The 14,437-nt window shown below is 45.4% G+C and overlaps 2 protein-coding genes across 8 annotated transcripts in view; both read right to left on the reverse strand.

Moving 5' to 3' along the window:
* Window positions 1-5,654, reverse strand: part of LOC105564914 (neurobeachin) — a 210,193-nt gene extending 204,539 nt beyond the window's left edge. For 2 of the 6 annotated variants that reach the window (XM_012017688.1, XM_012017687.1), the window contains exon 1: window positions 2,744-5,654. In XM_012017688.1, the coding sequence (XP_011873078.1) occupies window positions 2,744-2,947 (204 nt within the window). In that variant the 5' untranslated portion in view covers window positions 2,948-5,654. The remainder of the gene's footprint in view (window positions 1-2,743) is intronic. The other 4 variants (XM_012017685.1, XM_012017684.1, XM_012017686.1 and 1 more) reach the window with 2 other exon arrangements.
* The window catches only part of LOC105564911, a 159,474-nt gene that overhangs the window by 15,623 nt on the left and 129,414 nt on the right, over window positions 1-14,437 (reverse strand). The window lies entirely within an intron of this gene.

A 14,437-nucleotide genomic window follows, 5' to 3' on the forward strand; every position in this document is an offset into this window, starting at 1 on the left:
GCGTTATTGTCGTTATTTAATTTCTGCGACCGATCAAAGGCTCTAGACGCGCATGCTTTAACGAGGATGGACGCACTCGCAAATTAAATTACACCGAGATTGATGAGACGATACTAAGCAGGACGTTCCGTACACTCGGCCATGCGCCAATTCAACGGAGGGTTCGATCAAAGGAGAGCTCAATTCCTTTCGCAATTCCGAGTTTAAATTTCTCTCGAGACGCTACTACCAAGCTTTTTGCCCCGGGTATCGATGCGCAACTTGAAAACAACATCGGGGCTTTATTGCTTGAAGAAAGTGCATGCTCGTCTTTCAATGTTATCGAGGGCTGCTTTTGAGGTGAAAATCTCACGTAGCAAAAAGGCGATATCGAAATCGATTTAGGTGGGAACCGCTTCATCCTAAGGTTGACTCGTAACATCCGTTGAAAAATTCATAACGTAGGTTAACGATCAGCGACGTAGAGCGAAATAACCCCCGAAGCTTTTCATAAAGTACCAACGATTCAATTATAAAAAGGAGTAACATTCCGCGCGCAGCGTAAAGTGAAGTTGATCTCTCGAGAAGCAACGCAAGCGTAGTTTGGTGCAATAGCTGCTAATTTCAAACATTTCAACGAATTCTGTCATTTATTTATTAATTCCTCATAGTTCTATTTACATCTTCTAATTACATTCTTAATAATAAACGTTGGTAGTTCGGGGAATAAGAATGTTTAAATACCTGCGTAATATTTCCGTTTGCTTATTATCCCCTTCTACATTTCTTCTCGTTAAAGCAACGTGTTCCTTTAACGAGTAAGGAAAATAAAAGGGCAAGTCGTGCTGACTGAAGGGATAGACGATTTACATATACATAGCGAGGCATCTTCTTCACATAGGAAAAAATATGCACAACGTACATGCTTTCCTGTCAACCGTTTCAATAATTTTCTGATAAATATACGGCTTCATAAATACCAACGAGTAACACACAGACAAAAATTAACTTTTCCTTAATAGGGGTTGAGCCAATGCAATTCTAAGTTTTCAATTTAAAACAGTAACAGTATAGGTATCTTGAAATAAATAACCCGAGGGGAAAACCGCTGACCAAAATCTTGTACACCCCAGTGAGCATTACTTTATTTAATTGTCTCATTTTATCTTTCTAATGCCCCAGCAAGGCCTAATGCCCAAAAATGGCCAGTAATGCCGCAAATCTGTACACCGCAATGCCCTCGGCGGTTTACCCCTCGGTATCAACCGGGGGGGAAAACCGCCGACCAAAATCTTGTACACCAATGCCCAGCGGGCATTACTTAATTTTATTATCTTATTTGTCTTATTTTATCTTTATAGTGCCACAGCAAGGCCTAAGGTCCAAACTAATGTCCAAAAAATGCCTAGTAATGCCCAGTAAATGCCGCAAATCTGTACACCGCAAGATGCCCTCAGCGGTTTACCCCTCGAAATAATCGATGTCAAATAATCTAATTTCAATATGTTTCTTGCATCTGTTTCTTTTTGCGAGAGGTTTATGTAAAGCACCTGGTCATTTGGGAACATGTCAATTAGACAAAAGCTTGTTTGTCTTTTCGGAGGCGTGCCCTTTTCTCGCGCGGTGAATATTCGTTGCATAGATACAGCACGTTGCATAGTAGACATGTTTAAACGTGAAACATTTCTCTTAATAAATTCGTTGCTTCGAGACTCGATATACGTGTGCGTCTGTGCCATTGAGCGTGGAAATTTTCCAAATGTAATTAAGTTAAACCGAAATTGTACGTCTTGCGGATAAAATATGGTAACCGGTCGGTCGATGTAATAATGAATCGCGGTAACGTAGAGAACGCGCGCTTAAATTATGGAAAGTGGTCCATTGAATTACTTCAGCACTTTATTATGTGAATCACTATAGCACTTTATTAATGCAATTAGCTACTTATTGTCCCCTGGTTTCGTGCGACGGAGACCAAATCCCGCCGTAAGAACTTCGGAAACATCGTCGCGCTTTTACGTACCCGCGGGCCACACTTGCATAAACGCGCAATGCGTATGCGTGCCACGTTGCTGCAGTCGCATATGGAAAATGAAATGGACTACAAAGTGCACTTCAATTTACTGTACTAAAAAGAAAGCAATCTTCTAAGTGCAGCGCGAACGCGAAACAAAGGCGCATCCAGGGTAAAAAAGAAGATTACGAGCAAAAAAAGGGTCTTAATTGCCAGTTAACAGTGGCGACACGTGATAAAGATACCTAAATCTCTCTCGGCTCGCGACAAATGGTATGTAATCAGGCGTGCTTTAAACGCGTGTAACGAGATAACATACGGGAATTAACTGCCGGAATAATTCATTGTCGTAGTATCAGCGTAAGAAGCGTCGTTTTTACGCTAGCCATTTTAAACGGACGGTCATTCGTTCTTACTTAAATTCATTTTTACTTGCTAGGTGGAAGATAATCAGCATTTCGTGCGTGTAATTTTAATAACGTGTCACTCTAAATTTTACGGCTACTTTATTCAAGATTTCACCTGGTCATATTCGTTTCCCTTTCGCCGATGTCAAAAGCGTATATTTTATATATTGACAAGCGGCCTAAGATTCTGACGCACAAATCGGAAGAATGGTGGAGTATCGGAAAAGGGGAGGACTTTTAAAGTCTTTTAAGGTATCGCGTAAAGGCTGAACGACGAGTTGACTGAACGCAATACGAGCGAATGTATGCAAATAGCAGAGACACAGATACGGGAATCCCTTACCGAGAAAGCTTTGAGGAAGACCAGGCACTGTATGATGCCCTCCATCGTGTCCCCGGTTAAACAAAAGGTTCCGTTAAGGTGTCGCCCTTTGCGGCCTATCACGGAGCAGAGGTTGGCCTGCACAAAGGCACTCTGCGATCGCGTGGCTGCCGTGAGAGCCGGATGGTGAGGACGGGAACTCATTAGACGCTCCAGCGAGTCCATGTCTTCTAATTTTCGATGATCTCTCGTTTCGATCTCTCTCGGGTCATCGGCCAAAAGGGGGTCGCGAGAGCGTCGTGGCGGCGGAACACCGAACTTGGGGAGTGGTATCGAACATTAGTCATGGCTCTCCCCTTCGTCGTCGCGTTGCTGAACGAGTCTCGCCTCGCGTCCTCGCGCTAAATCTTGCGGCACGAGGAATCCCACTTTGGTTGATCAGAAACACACTCGCAATCGGTCGGAAAGCGTTTCGATGCACGCATCGTGAATCACATTACGCGCCGTCGGGAAGCACATCGCGGCAATTTTATTTACGGCGGCTCTCGTTGGACGCCGTTGAATCTATTTCTCTGGTAAATGTGTAACTAAAAAGCGGCGCGCGACTGCCACTTCTGTCCCGAGAAGGAGAATTTCGCTGATGGCAGGCGCGCCGTGAGCATATTTTACTTGTATCTTATTCACCTAGCACGCTTTTGTTAAAGGTAAATTGGACCTTTGCGCAGGTAACTAGAAAACACAACAGCACGCCGCAGTCTAATTTCCTTTGTTAACGCACTTGGAGCTATCAATCCTCCTCTCTTCTCTTCTGATCTCGGCGAACCATTTTTTACGTCACGACGTGGGCGCTGCGGTAACCGTAAGGTTGTTACTCTTTACGGAAGCTTCTCGATACGACGGACGTGTTAAGATTGAGTTACGGGCAGTGAAACATATACAATCGCGAAATATAAACGACGTTACCTCCTTCTACGTCCTCCTTCGGACGTGCCGGCGCGACGCGTGCTATATTATATTTCGAGGTACGACGCGCCACTATTCACGCCGATTTATCTCGTGTACACAAAAGGAACTTCACTTCTCGTTTATACGACGCGGCTTGGCGCGGCCGCGTCGGCGACGTCCGATGCCAAAGTTTGCATTCACAGGCACGTACCGAAGAGTTCGTCAAGCGAGTTTGCTCTTCCCTCGCTCTCGCGGGCGGGCTATCAGTTCGCAGACGTCTCAATCGATATCACTTACCGGGTCTCTCAAAAGCCTAACGACGATCTATCTCTCGCCTTCCTCGCGATGACGGCACCGCGCCGTGGCAGCCAATATCGCTCGTCACCGTCGATTTTGCGTATCCGCGAAAAAATCGAGCGACTGCGCATATCCGCCAATATCGAATGATATTGATATCGACTCCAACGAGTCCCGTCAGCGACTCGTTGTCTACGTTTCGTTGTCTACGGGCGAAGCCGCCCGACGGATTCTATCCGTCTCCCATTCGATTCCCGACTTGCTGCACGCCTCTTCTCGTTTAGAGCATTTATGAATGAGATGACACGTTTATCGACGGCACGAATCGCGAGCCGCCGGTTCCGGCTGTTTGTCCTCGTTCACGAGCTCCGTCGCCTAAGGACCGGTCGATCCGCTGGTCCACGTTCCAGGTGGCATAACAGCTGACAAATCATTATCGATCGCTTGGCCGCCCCGACCCTCCGTAAACATCATGAATCTCCGAGACGGGCGTCTGTTATCACTGCGCGGAACTGTAAATCCATCTCGCGCGGCCATCCATTTGCTCCGGCTCGGCACGGCGGAGTTCTATATCCGTTGGAGGTCCGGCGAGGGCCCTAAGTTCGCCGCAGCTCGCACAAAGGCGGCACGTTTTCCGCGCTAACAGATGTTGAACGACTCCGGATAGGATTATCGCAATCTATTGCGGGCAACAGGCACGAGGGGGTCCTTGAATTTTGCGAGAAATGGAGAATATCTTCTGCGGGGGCAGCGCCTTGGTGGTCGTTTCCGCCGGAGAGTGCGTCTTTGTCGCTTGCGGGGCGGAATACCGCCTGATCAAATCGCACATCTCATAGCAGAAGAAGCAGATGCCGATAATCAAGAATGTATCCATTTCGCCGCTCAGTCTGCCGGGAGTCTGCGAGCGTGTGTGAATTTTGTAAAAAAAACGTAGCACCAGTCGCTCCGAGGAGCGAAGGAGATCTCGCTTGAACCGACAAGAAATTCTCTCGCTTTCAATAACGCTTTCTATCCTACTACGTCCGTCGTGTAAAACGTGTCCCGCGCGCCGATCACGGAGCCGTTAAATGCACTTTAAGGCGACGGCGAACATCGGTTTAACTCCGTCAGTGACGTCGCATTCCCGTACGCTTCGTGGCCGAGAAGCGGAGACAGGGAATATGACGAGGGACGCGATTCGAGGCGCGAGTCCTCGATGCTACAACAGTCCGACCGGCCGGGATAATGTCAATCACACGATCTCGTCCGAACAAGGGTCGCACGAGACGTCGGACGTTAACGCGTTCCCGCTGTCGATGACAGCCAGGTCGTCGGTCGGGGGTTCGGGGATCGTGTCAATGATCCTACAGCCACTACGGCCACGTCTGTCGGCGAGCATCTCACTGAGAGCGCCGCCGTTGTCCGAGCATCCCCCGCGTATCAGCAGGACACCATCCGCGAGCTGTCCGCGTTCGCTGGTCGCGTCGTACACGCCGGGCCTCGCGCACGAGGTCGCTGAAGCGCGCGCTTTAGACACGATGGCAGCTCATCGCCGCGAGCGGAAGCGGCCGAGAGGGAGCCACGGCGAGGTAATCACAGAAACAAAACACAGACCATGTGAGCAAACTCGGGTACGTCAGCGTCGAGGTGGCACCGGGACATTAACCGCCTCGATCTTGACAGCCGTCACCGGTCGACGCTCGAACGTACGGAGAGCCGAGGACGCGCGCGCGCCCGATCGTCTTCGAAGGTGACAATCGCGAGGGTTGCGCAACGAGCGACTCTTCGCGCCCTTCGCGCTCGTTCGACGGCGGTTGAACCGGTCGACGAGGGATTCACCACCACCACCACCACTACCACCACCAACCACCACCGGGGCTCGCACTTGGATCGGATCGGGACACGCCGGTCGTCGGCGCGTAACCGCGTATAACGTGGAGCGCAGCTCGGCGAGGATGCGAGAACGGAGCAGCTACATCAGCGGACTCGCAACGGGCCAGCGTATGACTACCAGATACTCTCGGCGTGAGGGTGCGCCTTTACAAGAGTGGGCGGGTGGAAACGAGGGATGCTGGGCGACGGCGCGGCCCGCGGCGCCACCCCCGGCCCCTTCGCGCGCGAAGCTCTCGCAAAATCCACCATCTCTCCCCCTACGTCGCCCCCTTCGTGCGAACACTCGCCCCTTCGTCACCCAACTTCACCCTCCCCCCGGCCGCCCTCGCCGCGCAAGGCGCTATTCGCCGTTTCACCCCGGCTGTACCACCGACCAACGTTGCACTTCGGTCTTATTCTTCGTCATCCCGCTTCTCACGCTTCTTCCGTCCCTTTCCCCCCCGTCCTCTATCGCGTTCTTTTATCGCATTCTTTATTTCCCCGCGTCGTCCGCGCGCGCCGCGCGTCTCGCGCCCCTTCATCGCGTATCTCTCGTCTCGCGCCGTTGACCCGGCATAACGCCAGCGGCGATTTTTACGCCAGGCACGGTTAGGTCGGGATATTCAAGCGGATGAATGCGCTCGTGCGTCCGTCCGACTCGTGCGATCGCTCGCGACGTCCTTAATGCGCCTTCCGCTGTTTCTTGCGAAATGCTCGGCGAAGGGAACGGCTTATTTTCGCTCGACGGATGGAAATGATGAAAGCGAGCCCGCGAGAGAGGAGGGTGGAAATGTTACGGAGGGATCACAATCGGAATTAACGTACGACGAAAATGAGCCGGATACAGCCGGTGGGAAATTTATACCTGGAGCACGGAGCCGTTCGGTCATACGTCTCTTGCTGGGATTCGTTAGCCCACGGGATCGAAATCCGTAATCCCAGTGAAATCTTATACATGTCTGGCTTGCGAATTGCGCTCCTATTACGAGCGCGGTTTCGAGTTTTCGACGATCATCTATGATTTGCGCTACCGTCGCGGTACAATGGCTCGCTTCTGCTCCGAAATCTCTGTTCTGCAGCTCGAGATCGCTTGGTCTCGTTTTTTTTTTTTCGTCCACTCGTCCCATTTTCTTTTATATTCTTTATTGATTTCTCTATCGCGATTTCCCATAGAATTTTTTTAAACAAGCGTACTTTCCTTTTCACAGAATTTTTCTATCTCCTATTCTCGTTGCATACAATCGTCTGACCTATTTCGATCTTTTCTACTGCTCATGCAGTTCAGAAAGTTACTCGAACGAATGAGTTAATTTTTAATTTAATTACGTCTAGCTTAGCTTTAAACTCGTTGCTTGAAACATCAATTTTGCACCGTTTAATAATTGATTTCTTTTCGCAACTTCCTACCTCGGAAACCATTCAACTATCGGACAACTAAAGTCGTGCGTGTATCACGCCAAGATACGCATCATTTATCCATTGAAGCATTTTTGTACCGTCAGATTTTATGTTTTTCCATCTAGATACCTAAATTACACTTAATTACTTAATTACATGATTAACCCTTTGAAGCATGGTGGCAACTCACGTTACCACCTCAACTTCTTTACTTTTTGGCCGTTTAATTTCTAGTTAACGCATTCAGGTCGGGTTTTTTGTTAAAAAAATGCCGGTTAAAATTTTTGTGTTAAATGTTTAACACATTGCTCTTGTGTTAATTGACCTCAAATGTAAAATTATTAAAATAACTGAAACGAAATGTTAAAACAACACAATGTGTACTTATTTTTTAATCTCACACAATACATATGTTATATATTATTCGTAACAAAATTTATCTGTTAAAATTTACAGAATAAAATGTTGATTTCATTCTATATAACATAAGTGAGAGTGATTTCGGACCGTCATTTGACTTATTGCATCTGTAAAATGTAAAAATTACATTTCTTTAAATTCATTTTGTCACTAAAAATATGTTAACTTTACAGAAAATTTATTTTAAATTGTTTCAAGATTGGCATTAATTTTGTATTAAGATTGTTTAAGAGGATGCTGGAGTGGTTTGATTTACCGACAGAGTCGGATACTGTTTTTGCGTTTGTAAATTTTATTATTTGCATTTATGTACAAACTAATACCAGACCCAAGTGTAGAATGCATAGTTGAACATTTTCATATAAAAAACATTGAGATTTGAAGTCTAATTCGTATTACAAATATTGCAATACATAATGCGATACGAATTAGATTTCAAACCTCAATGTTTTTTATATGAAAATGTTCTACTATGCATTCTACACTTGGGTCTGGTATTAGTTTGTACATAAATGCTACATAATTATTTTCGTTTGTATCTATAATATGACATATTGAGGTTACGTTTCTTTACAAACCTCCAAAAACTGTATACGACTCTGTCGGTAAATCAAACCACTCCAGCATCCCCTTAACATATCCATATTGTGTTAAGTTAACACAAAAATTTGTGTGGACCGTTTGGGACATGTGATATCTGTTAAATTTTTAACACAAATTTTTCAACTGCGCAGCGACCCCAAAAACCCTTGTATACAAAGTTTCACAAAAAATGGCTCAATAAAAAGTTGTATGCTTCAAAGGGTTAATGCTTAACCGCATATCGCGCGTATAGATTTTATGGAAGTACATCGCTGCCCTTTCCGATGAAGCGGAAACCGAACATTCGCTCCTCAAGTTTTTGTCAAGCCGCACGCGGCGTAACAGTAGTATAAGTAAATGGCCCATATATCCTTAACAAACTTTCGCGAGCGCCGACCGACTTCGTGCATCATGAACGAGCAAGTTACGACGGATATCCCGCGAGATTAGGTGCGCCGGGTCGACAAATTGTGAGTTTGCATTTACGGTACATACTATCGGCGCAACTGTTCGCCCCAAGTTCGTGTCGCCGGTTTAATTGGCTTTAATAAAGTTCGGAGAGCCGCGCCGGGGAAGTCGCGGAATTAACAGTCGCGGTCTATCGCGCTAAGTGATAAGTGGTTAAAAAACCTTCTCCCGGGCAGATACGCCCGAAGTCCGGTTACGTGGCCACCATTCGTCCCTTACAGAAGAGCAAGTCTGAGTGATGTATAGCGAAAGAGCGGGGGAGGGAAGAGAGGGTACAACTGAGAAACAATTTTACCACAACCATTTAGTCATTTAGCTCGCCAATTTTTCTTTCGTAATATCGTAATCACTAAAAGATTTCTCTACCTTTAAACACGAAGGAACAATAACATTCGCTCCCTGAATGCGTTAAAAATGACTCGACGTTTATCTACAAATGGCTCGGCTCATGACACGTATTCTTTAAGTTGCTCTCCATCGCCTTACGTTTACACGGGGCAGACAAAGACAGCGAAAGACGCAATTCCACATTAGTAAACAGCTGATCGTTTTATACCCAATGATAGTTCGTTATATCGAATAAATTGAAGCGAAACCTCGGGTATTCGCGGTTGTACAGCGCGGTTGTTTCACTTGAAGAAACAATTGGGGAAATTTATCTGGATTCTATGTTGAGACTGAAGAGCGTCGTTTCGAAATGCAAATTTCCAAATGAAGATGAATGCGGCGTTATACTTGTCGCGCACGACGATGTCTCCTTGAATCTGATAACTATGCTAAACCGTCGTAATCACAGGTAAACTGTTGGTCAGCGCTCTCCCCACTAAGTCGATAATTGGTGCCTGTTAGGAGCAGATAAGGCACGCTACCGTCACGCTTGTCCAACATCTTCCGCTAATTGCTCTATATTTCCATCCCCGGCATAGTTACTTTCTTCCACAGTATGAAATTCATATGCGCGAGTGTTCAGCTAATCTTCCGTCGCCTAATTACTCAAGGCTGCTAACTAAACTTCACGTAGTTGCCAACTTCACCGCATCGCGCACGGACATTTTGCAATAATGGAAAATCGATTTCGCGTGGGTGCGCCATTACAATGCACCCCCGTTAGAACTTTCTGTTAAAAGCGTTAACTTCTTCAATCGCTATAACCGTTAATATCGCCCGTGTACTACAATGATACGTATTTGCTTCGACCATAAGCCGGCCCCATGGGGGCGTGCACTCATATCTAGTAGACAGCCTTTCCCGTTTTATCTCGTTTTTTCCCCCCATCAAACGCTGTTTGAGGCAGGCACGTAAAACTCGTCGCAAAATTCTTTTCTCAGGATAGAGACGCGCCCCATCTTTACGAACAGCATATTGTATCCCGCGGCATGAATTCAGATTCAATTCCTCTTTCATTCGGCACTGCTTTCCCCGAACCAATACGATAAAAGTTTCTTCGTCGTGTCGGACATGGAGATTTGTTGAGGCGCGCAGCGTGTATGTCGCGCCAAAATGTACGTGGTACGCACTTGAGATGGTTTTTTCGGATCGCACATACATCGCGGCTGTGCGATCGATATGCGGAATACGAGCACGCCTGGTATAAGTTTCAGTATCACATTGTAACGACAAATGTTATTGGTTTGTCGGCTGAAACGGCGCGCCGAATGAAAGGGTTGTTAATTACGAGAACAAAAGCTTACGCGAGCCGGATCGATAGAAAACAACACGTATAAATATACAGCGCGCTGTACCATTGTAATATATACATCTACTCTTTATGGCCTCCTTCTCCACTGTATTACCGTTGAATCTGTGAAAATAATTCATTACCAAGGATAATAATGTCACAGGTATCTTGAAAACTAGTGTAGTTTTATCCCCCTGAAATATCTTCGGCTAAATAAATTAGCTTTATTTTTTTTTGCTCCGGAGAAGAACCGTGGGATGCAGAATATCGTGCAATTTTAATGCGCACAGAATAGTCATATAAATATTCGATATGTCGAATGTCTCGCGTACAATCTGAATTGATTAAATCGATCGCAATCGGTTTCCAATCGGCGATAAGTTTCGTGAGCTAATTTCATTGATTAACGAGGCAGTCGGTGGTCAATTTTAATATCAAACTAATATCGATTAAGATGCGGCCGTCGAACTGACACGTAAAAATGAGGATTTTGTTATGAAAAATAAAATTTTCGTGCGACTAAGAATACTGGCAAGTGAAATTCATTTTTATCCGCCATGTATGTGTCGGGGCTAATTAATCCGCTGAAAGGCGAAACGGAATTAGAGCAACTAAAATGATTTCACCGGTAACTGCGGTGGAGATCGCTGCTGCTGCTGCTGCTGCTGCTGCGGGAGGAACGTTTTGATCTATATACGTACACGTATAGGTACATGTGCGCATGCAAAATGCATCTTTACGAGCGCGTGCGCGCGCGGCCACACGCACACGGATCGCTCGACTATTGATATATTCCGACACTTACGACTTGAAGTAACTTTGCCTAATATATGGCGGGACTTGGATTATAAATTTCCCCGCTTCCGAAAGTGTTCCCCGTTTTAGCTAACCGTAGCTTTATGTAATTGCCGCGGCCCACATTGTAAATTTACTCGCTGCACTGACGCTGCTGAAAGAAAGTTAAAAACAATGCCCGGTGACGATTGATTGGATACATTCAAGTGCGAGCTTTGTTGCTCAAAGTTAAAAAAAAAATTGTGTCAACGTGTAATACACGTATTATAATGAATTGGGAAGTGATTAAGCGAGTGCAACAAGTTGATCAAAAGTTGGAGAATTTATTCGTTACTTTAACTACCTTGTCATACAAGAGGTCTTTTATTATATAAACCATTATGTTCGATATAAATTAATATGCAGCACACAACACTTGACTACTTGAAACTTTATTGAGCGCTAAAGCCAACGCTAAAGCGCACGATACTATTTTTCCTCCTGGATTGCTTACGAGAACCAATCAGGATTCAGCTTTAAGTCACCTGATGTAAAACTCTGCATCCTTATTCGTTCTCGTAAGCAAGCCAGGAGGAAAAATAGTATCGTTTGGCTTCAGTTTGCGTTGTTGCGTCGAGTATATTACGAATGAAATCTAAACTGCATAGAGTGGCATCGGATAGATATTTTATTTACAGAAGTGTCGCGATACATGTGATCACACATCTATGAACATACCTAAGCTAAACGTACACGTATAAATATTAAAATGTGCGTGGAAAAAAAACTTTTCGTAAGAGATAAGGGAAATATTGATTTTTCCTGTTTTAAAAATGAATAATGAGCAAATCTATGTTTACACGCCATGATAAATGCATTTATTATCGCTATTATGTGAATCGCTGTTGCAGCGGTTTGCCGCAATCGAATGAATATATATTTAAATACAGAATGAATATATATTTAAATACAGAAATACGATCAAAGCCAAATTGAATTACCGGTGTAAGATAGATGGGGTGGGAGCTTCTTGGCAAGCAGGAACACAGAAATCCGCATTACGTTCGTTAGACAGAACCGGTATAATCCGCATTATGTTCATTAAACAAAAGCAAGCAACCGCGCAGATTGTTACCGGAAAGATACGATTAGACACGATACTAAGCAAGTACAGTACGTAAGACGACTACCTCAGTTTCGATAACGTACAAGGTACACGTCAGAGGAATATCTCAGTTTCGATAACACGCAAATGTTCCGAGTAATATTTTTATTAAAATATGAAAGTTGCAAAGAAGCGTGTTCTTATCAGTTCCTTTTTTTCGTGTGTTACGTATCTTGGCGATAGAAAAATGTAAGGATCCGAGAGAGATAAAAATATATATGTACCTTAAAAAATTAGAAACCAATATCGGCGCAGAATGGTTGGAATGGAAACGACAGATCTTTCCTCCCCCCCCCCCATCTTGAACTTTTGTCCTTTTGGGGACAGATATCAAGGCGAATTGCGCGACATTCTGTTACTAATGCGTAAACTTCTCTCTGCCGAGGGGAAAGAATCGACAGATACTCTCCCTCTTTCCCAACCACTCGCGAACTAATATTAAATCAAGATATTTGCTTCCACTTCCAGAGGTATAGTCGCGTATCGAGCGTATCTATTATTTCTCTTTCCCCTTTTTCGAATGCCATTTTCTATATTACGATTGCAACGTTTGATAACAGCCACGGTTGGATTTTTCAATCAAAATGATAAAACGTGTATAAATTTAGACCAGACGTTCTATTAATATAATGTATTTCTCATGCAGATGCAATTGTTCGTATCACATTATTCCATTTCCATACAAATAGCGAGTATTTTATTGAAACGTCACTCGGTAAAAATAATAGCTGCGCCATAATGCTTTTTCATAGTAAAAACTTAATAAGAAATTGATTCGGCGGAAACTAAAATATATTTTTACCTCTTCTATTTCGAAGCAAACTTGATAACAGTGACGTTAATATTAGTATTAAATTGTTAAAATAATTAAAAACGTTTGAGCGTATTGCATTTTTTACATTCATTTAAGTGAACTGTAGACTGAGGTCAGAGAGAATTGAAGCGATATCAAAGGTCTCAAGTTCATAGGGAATATACATGTTCTGGTACCGTTAAGATAGCACGAGGAAATAACGAGACAGACGCAGACGACGCATAAGCACGTACATAGGTGCATTTGCGGAGAAGGAGCGTGTCTTTTTTTCTTTCGTACGACAATAGCGACGACGGCCGTAGAGCAAACAATAGTTCGCCTCCAAGGTGCCCACGGGCTGCCGTCGAGTTCTCTCCGTTAAGCACGAACTGATTTTCCTTGTCCGACTTTTCGCCTCGGTCCCTCCGTGCTTTACCAGCCGCGTTCTCTCGAAGTGGGGCTCCTTTTGAATTTTGAAGGCGCGGGAGACGCTGCATCGCGTCGCCCACCACGCCGCGGGGAAATCTCATTTTCCGCGGACTCTCACACCCGAGAAGCCGGCGCCACCGGATGCTCGGAGGAAAGGTCGGGGAAGATTTATTATGCACTTTCTTCTTGCGCAGGTGAAACGTGCGTCCCTTCGTTATACGTTGCACGTCGGTCACGCCGGCGAGACCCCCCGAGTCCGGCCTGGGACTTGGGAACTCGATTGCGAGAATGGAATCGATGATGGCGGCGGACCGACCCGCTCCGCGCGATTTTCCTTTGAGGGATCCGCTCGCGAATGCAATATCCGATGATAACGAACGATTTCTCCAGCCGGTCATTTCTGTTCGCGGAGCGCGCCCGATAAAATGGTTATCCGAGTTCTCTCCGTATGTTGCAACACGTAAACGAGCACGTGCGATTGTGTACTGCGGTGTATAATGGATGCGGTCGTTTGGAAAGGACCAAACACGAGAACCGTGTTCGCGTTCGGAGCGCGATATATACATTTCCACTACCACCACCCCCCCCCCTCCTCCTCCTCCCCGACTGTCGTCAATGATTTCTGATTAGTTAGTGTTGATGCAACTGTCGATTGAAACCGCGCACGTTCAGAAAGCTCGGTCGCATCAAGCACTCGGCGGTCCTCCGATTCTTATCCGCAATACATCTCCGATACATTACAGTGCAAATTCGCGTTATCGAGCAAGCTCGAGGAAAGTTATCGCTTCTTTAACGTTAAAAATCCGTATACAGGGTGAGTCTTTCCATATCCGACAAAATTTTTGAGAAGGTAGAACGGATCGAGATGAACGGAAAAGTCCTGTACCATTTTGCAATTTTCGTAATAGTTAACGA

This window comes from Vollenhovia emeryi, unplaced genomic scaffold, assembly GCF_000949405.1.
Source record: "Vollenhovia emeryi isolate VEMERY1.0 unplaced genomic scaffold, V.emery_V1.0 DF939158.1, whole genome shotgun sequence".
In the NCBI taxonomy this organism is placed as follows: Eukaryota; Metazoa; Arthropoda; class Insecta; order Hymenoptera; family Formicidae; genus Vollenhovia; species Vollenhovia emeryi.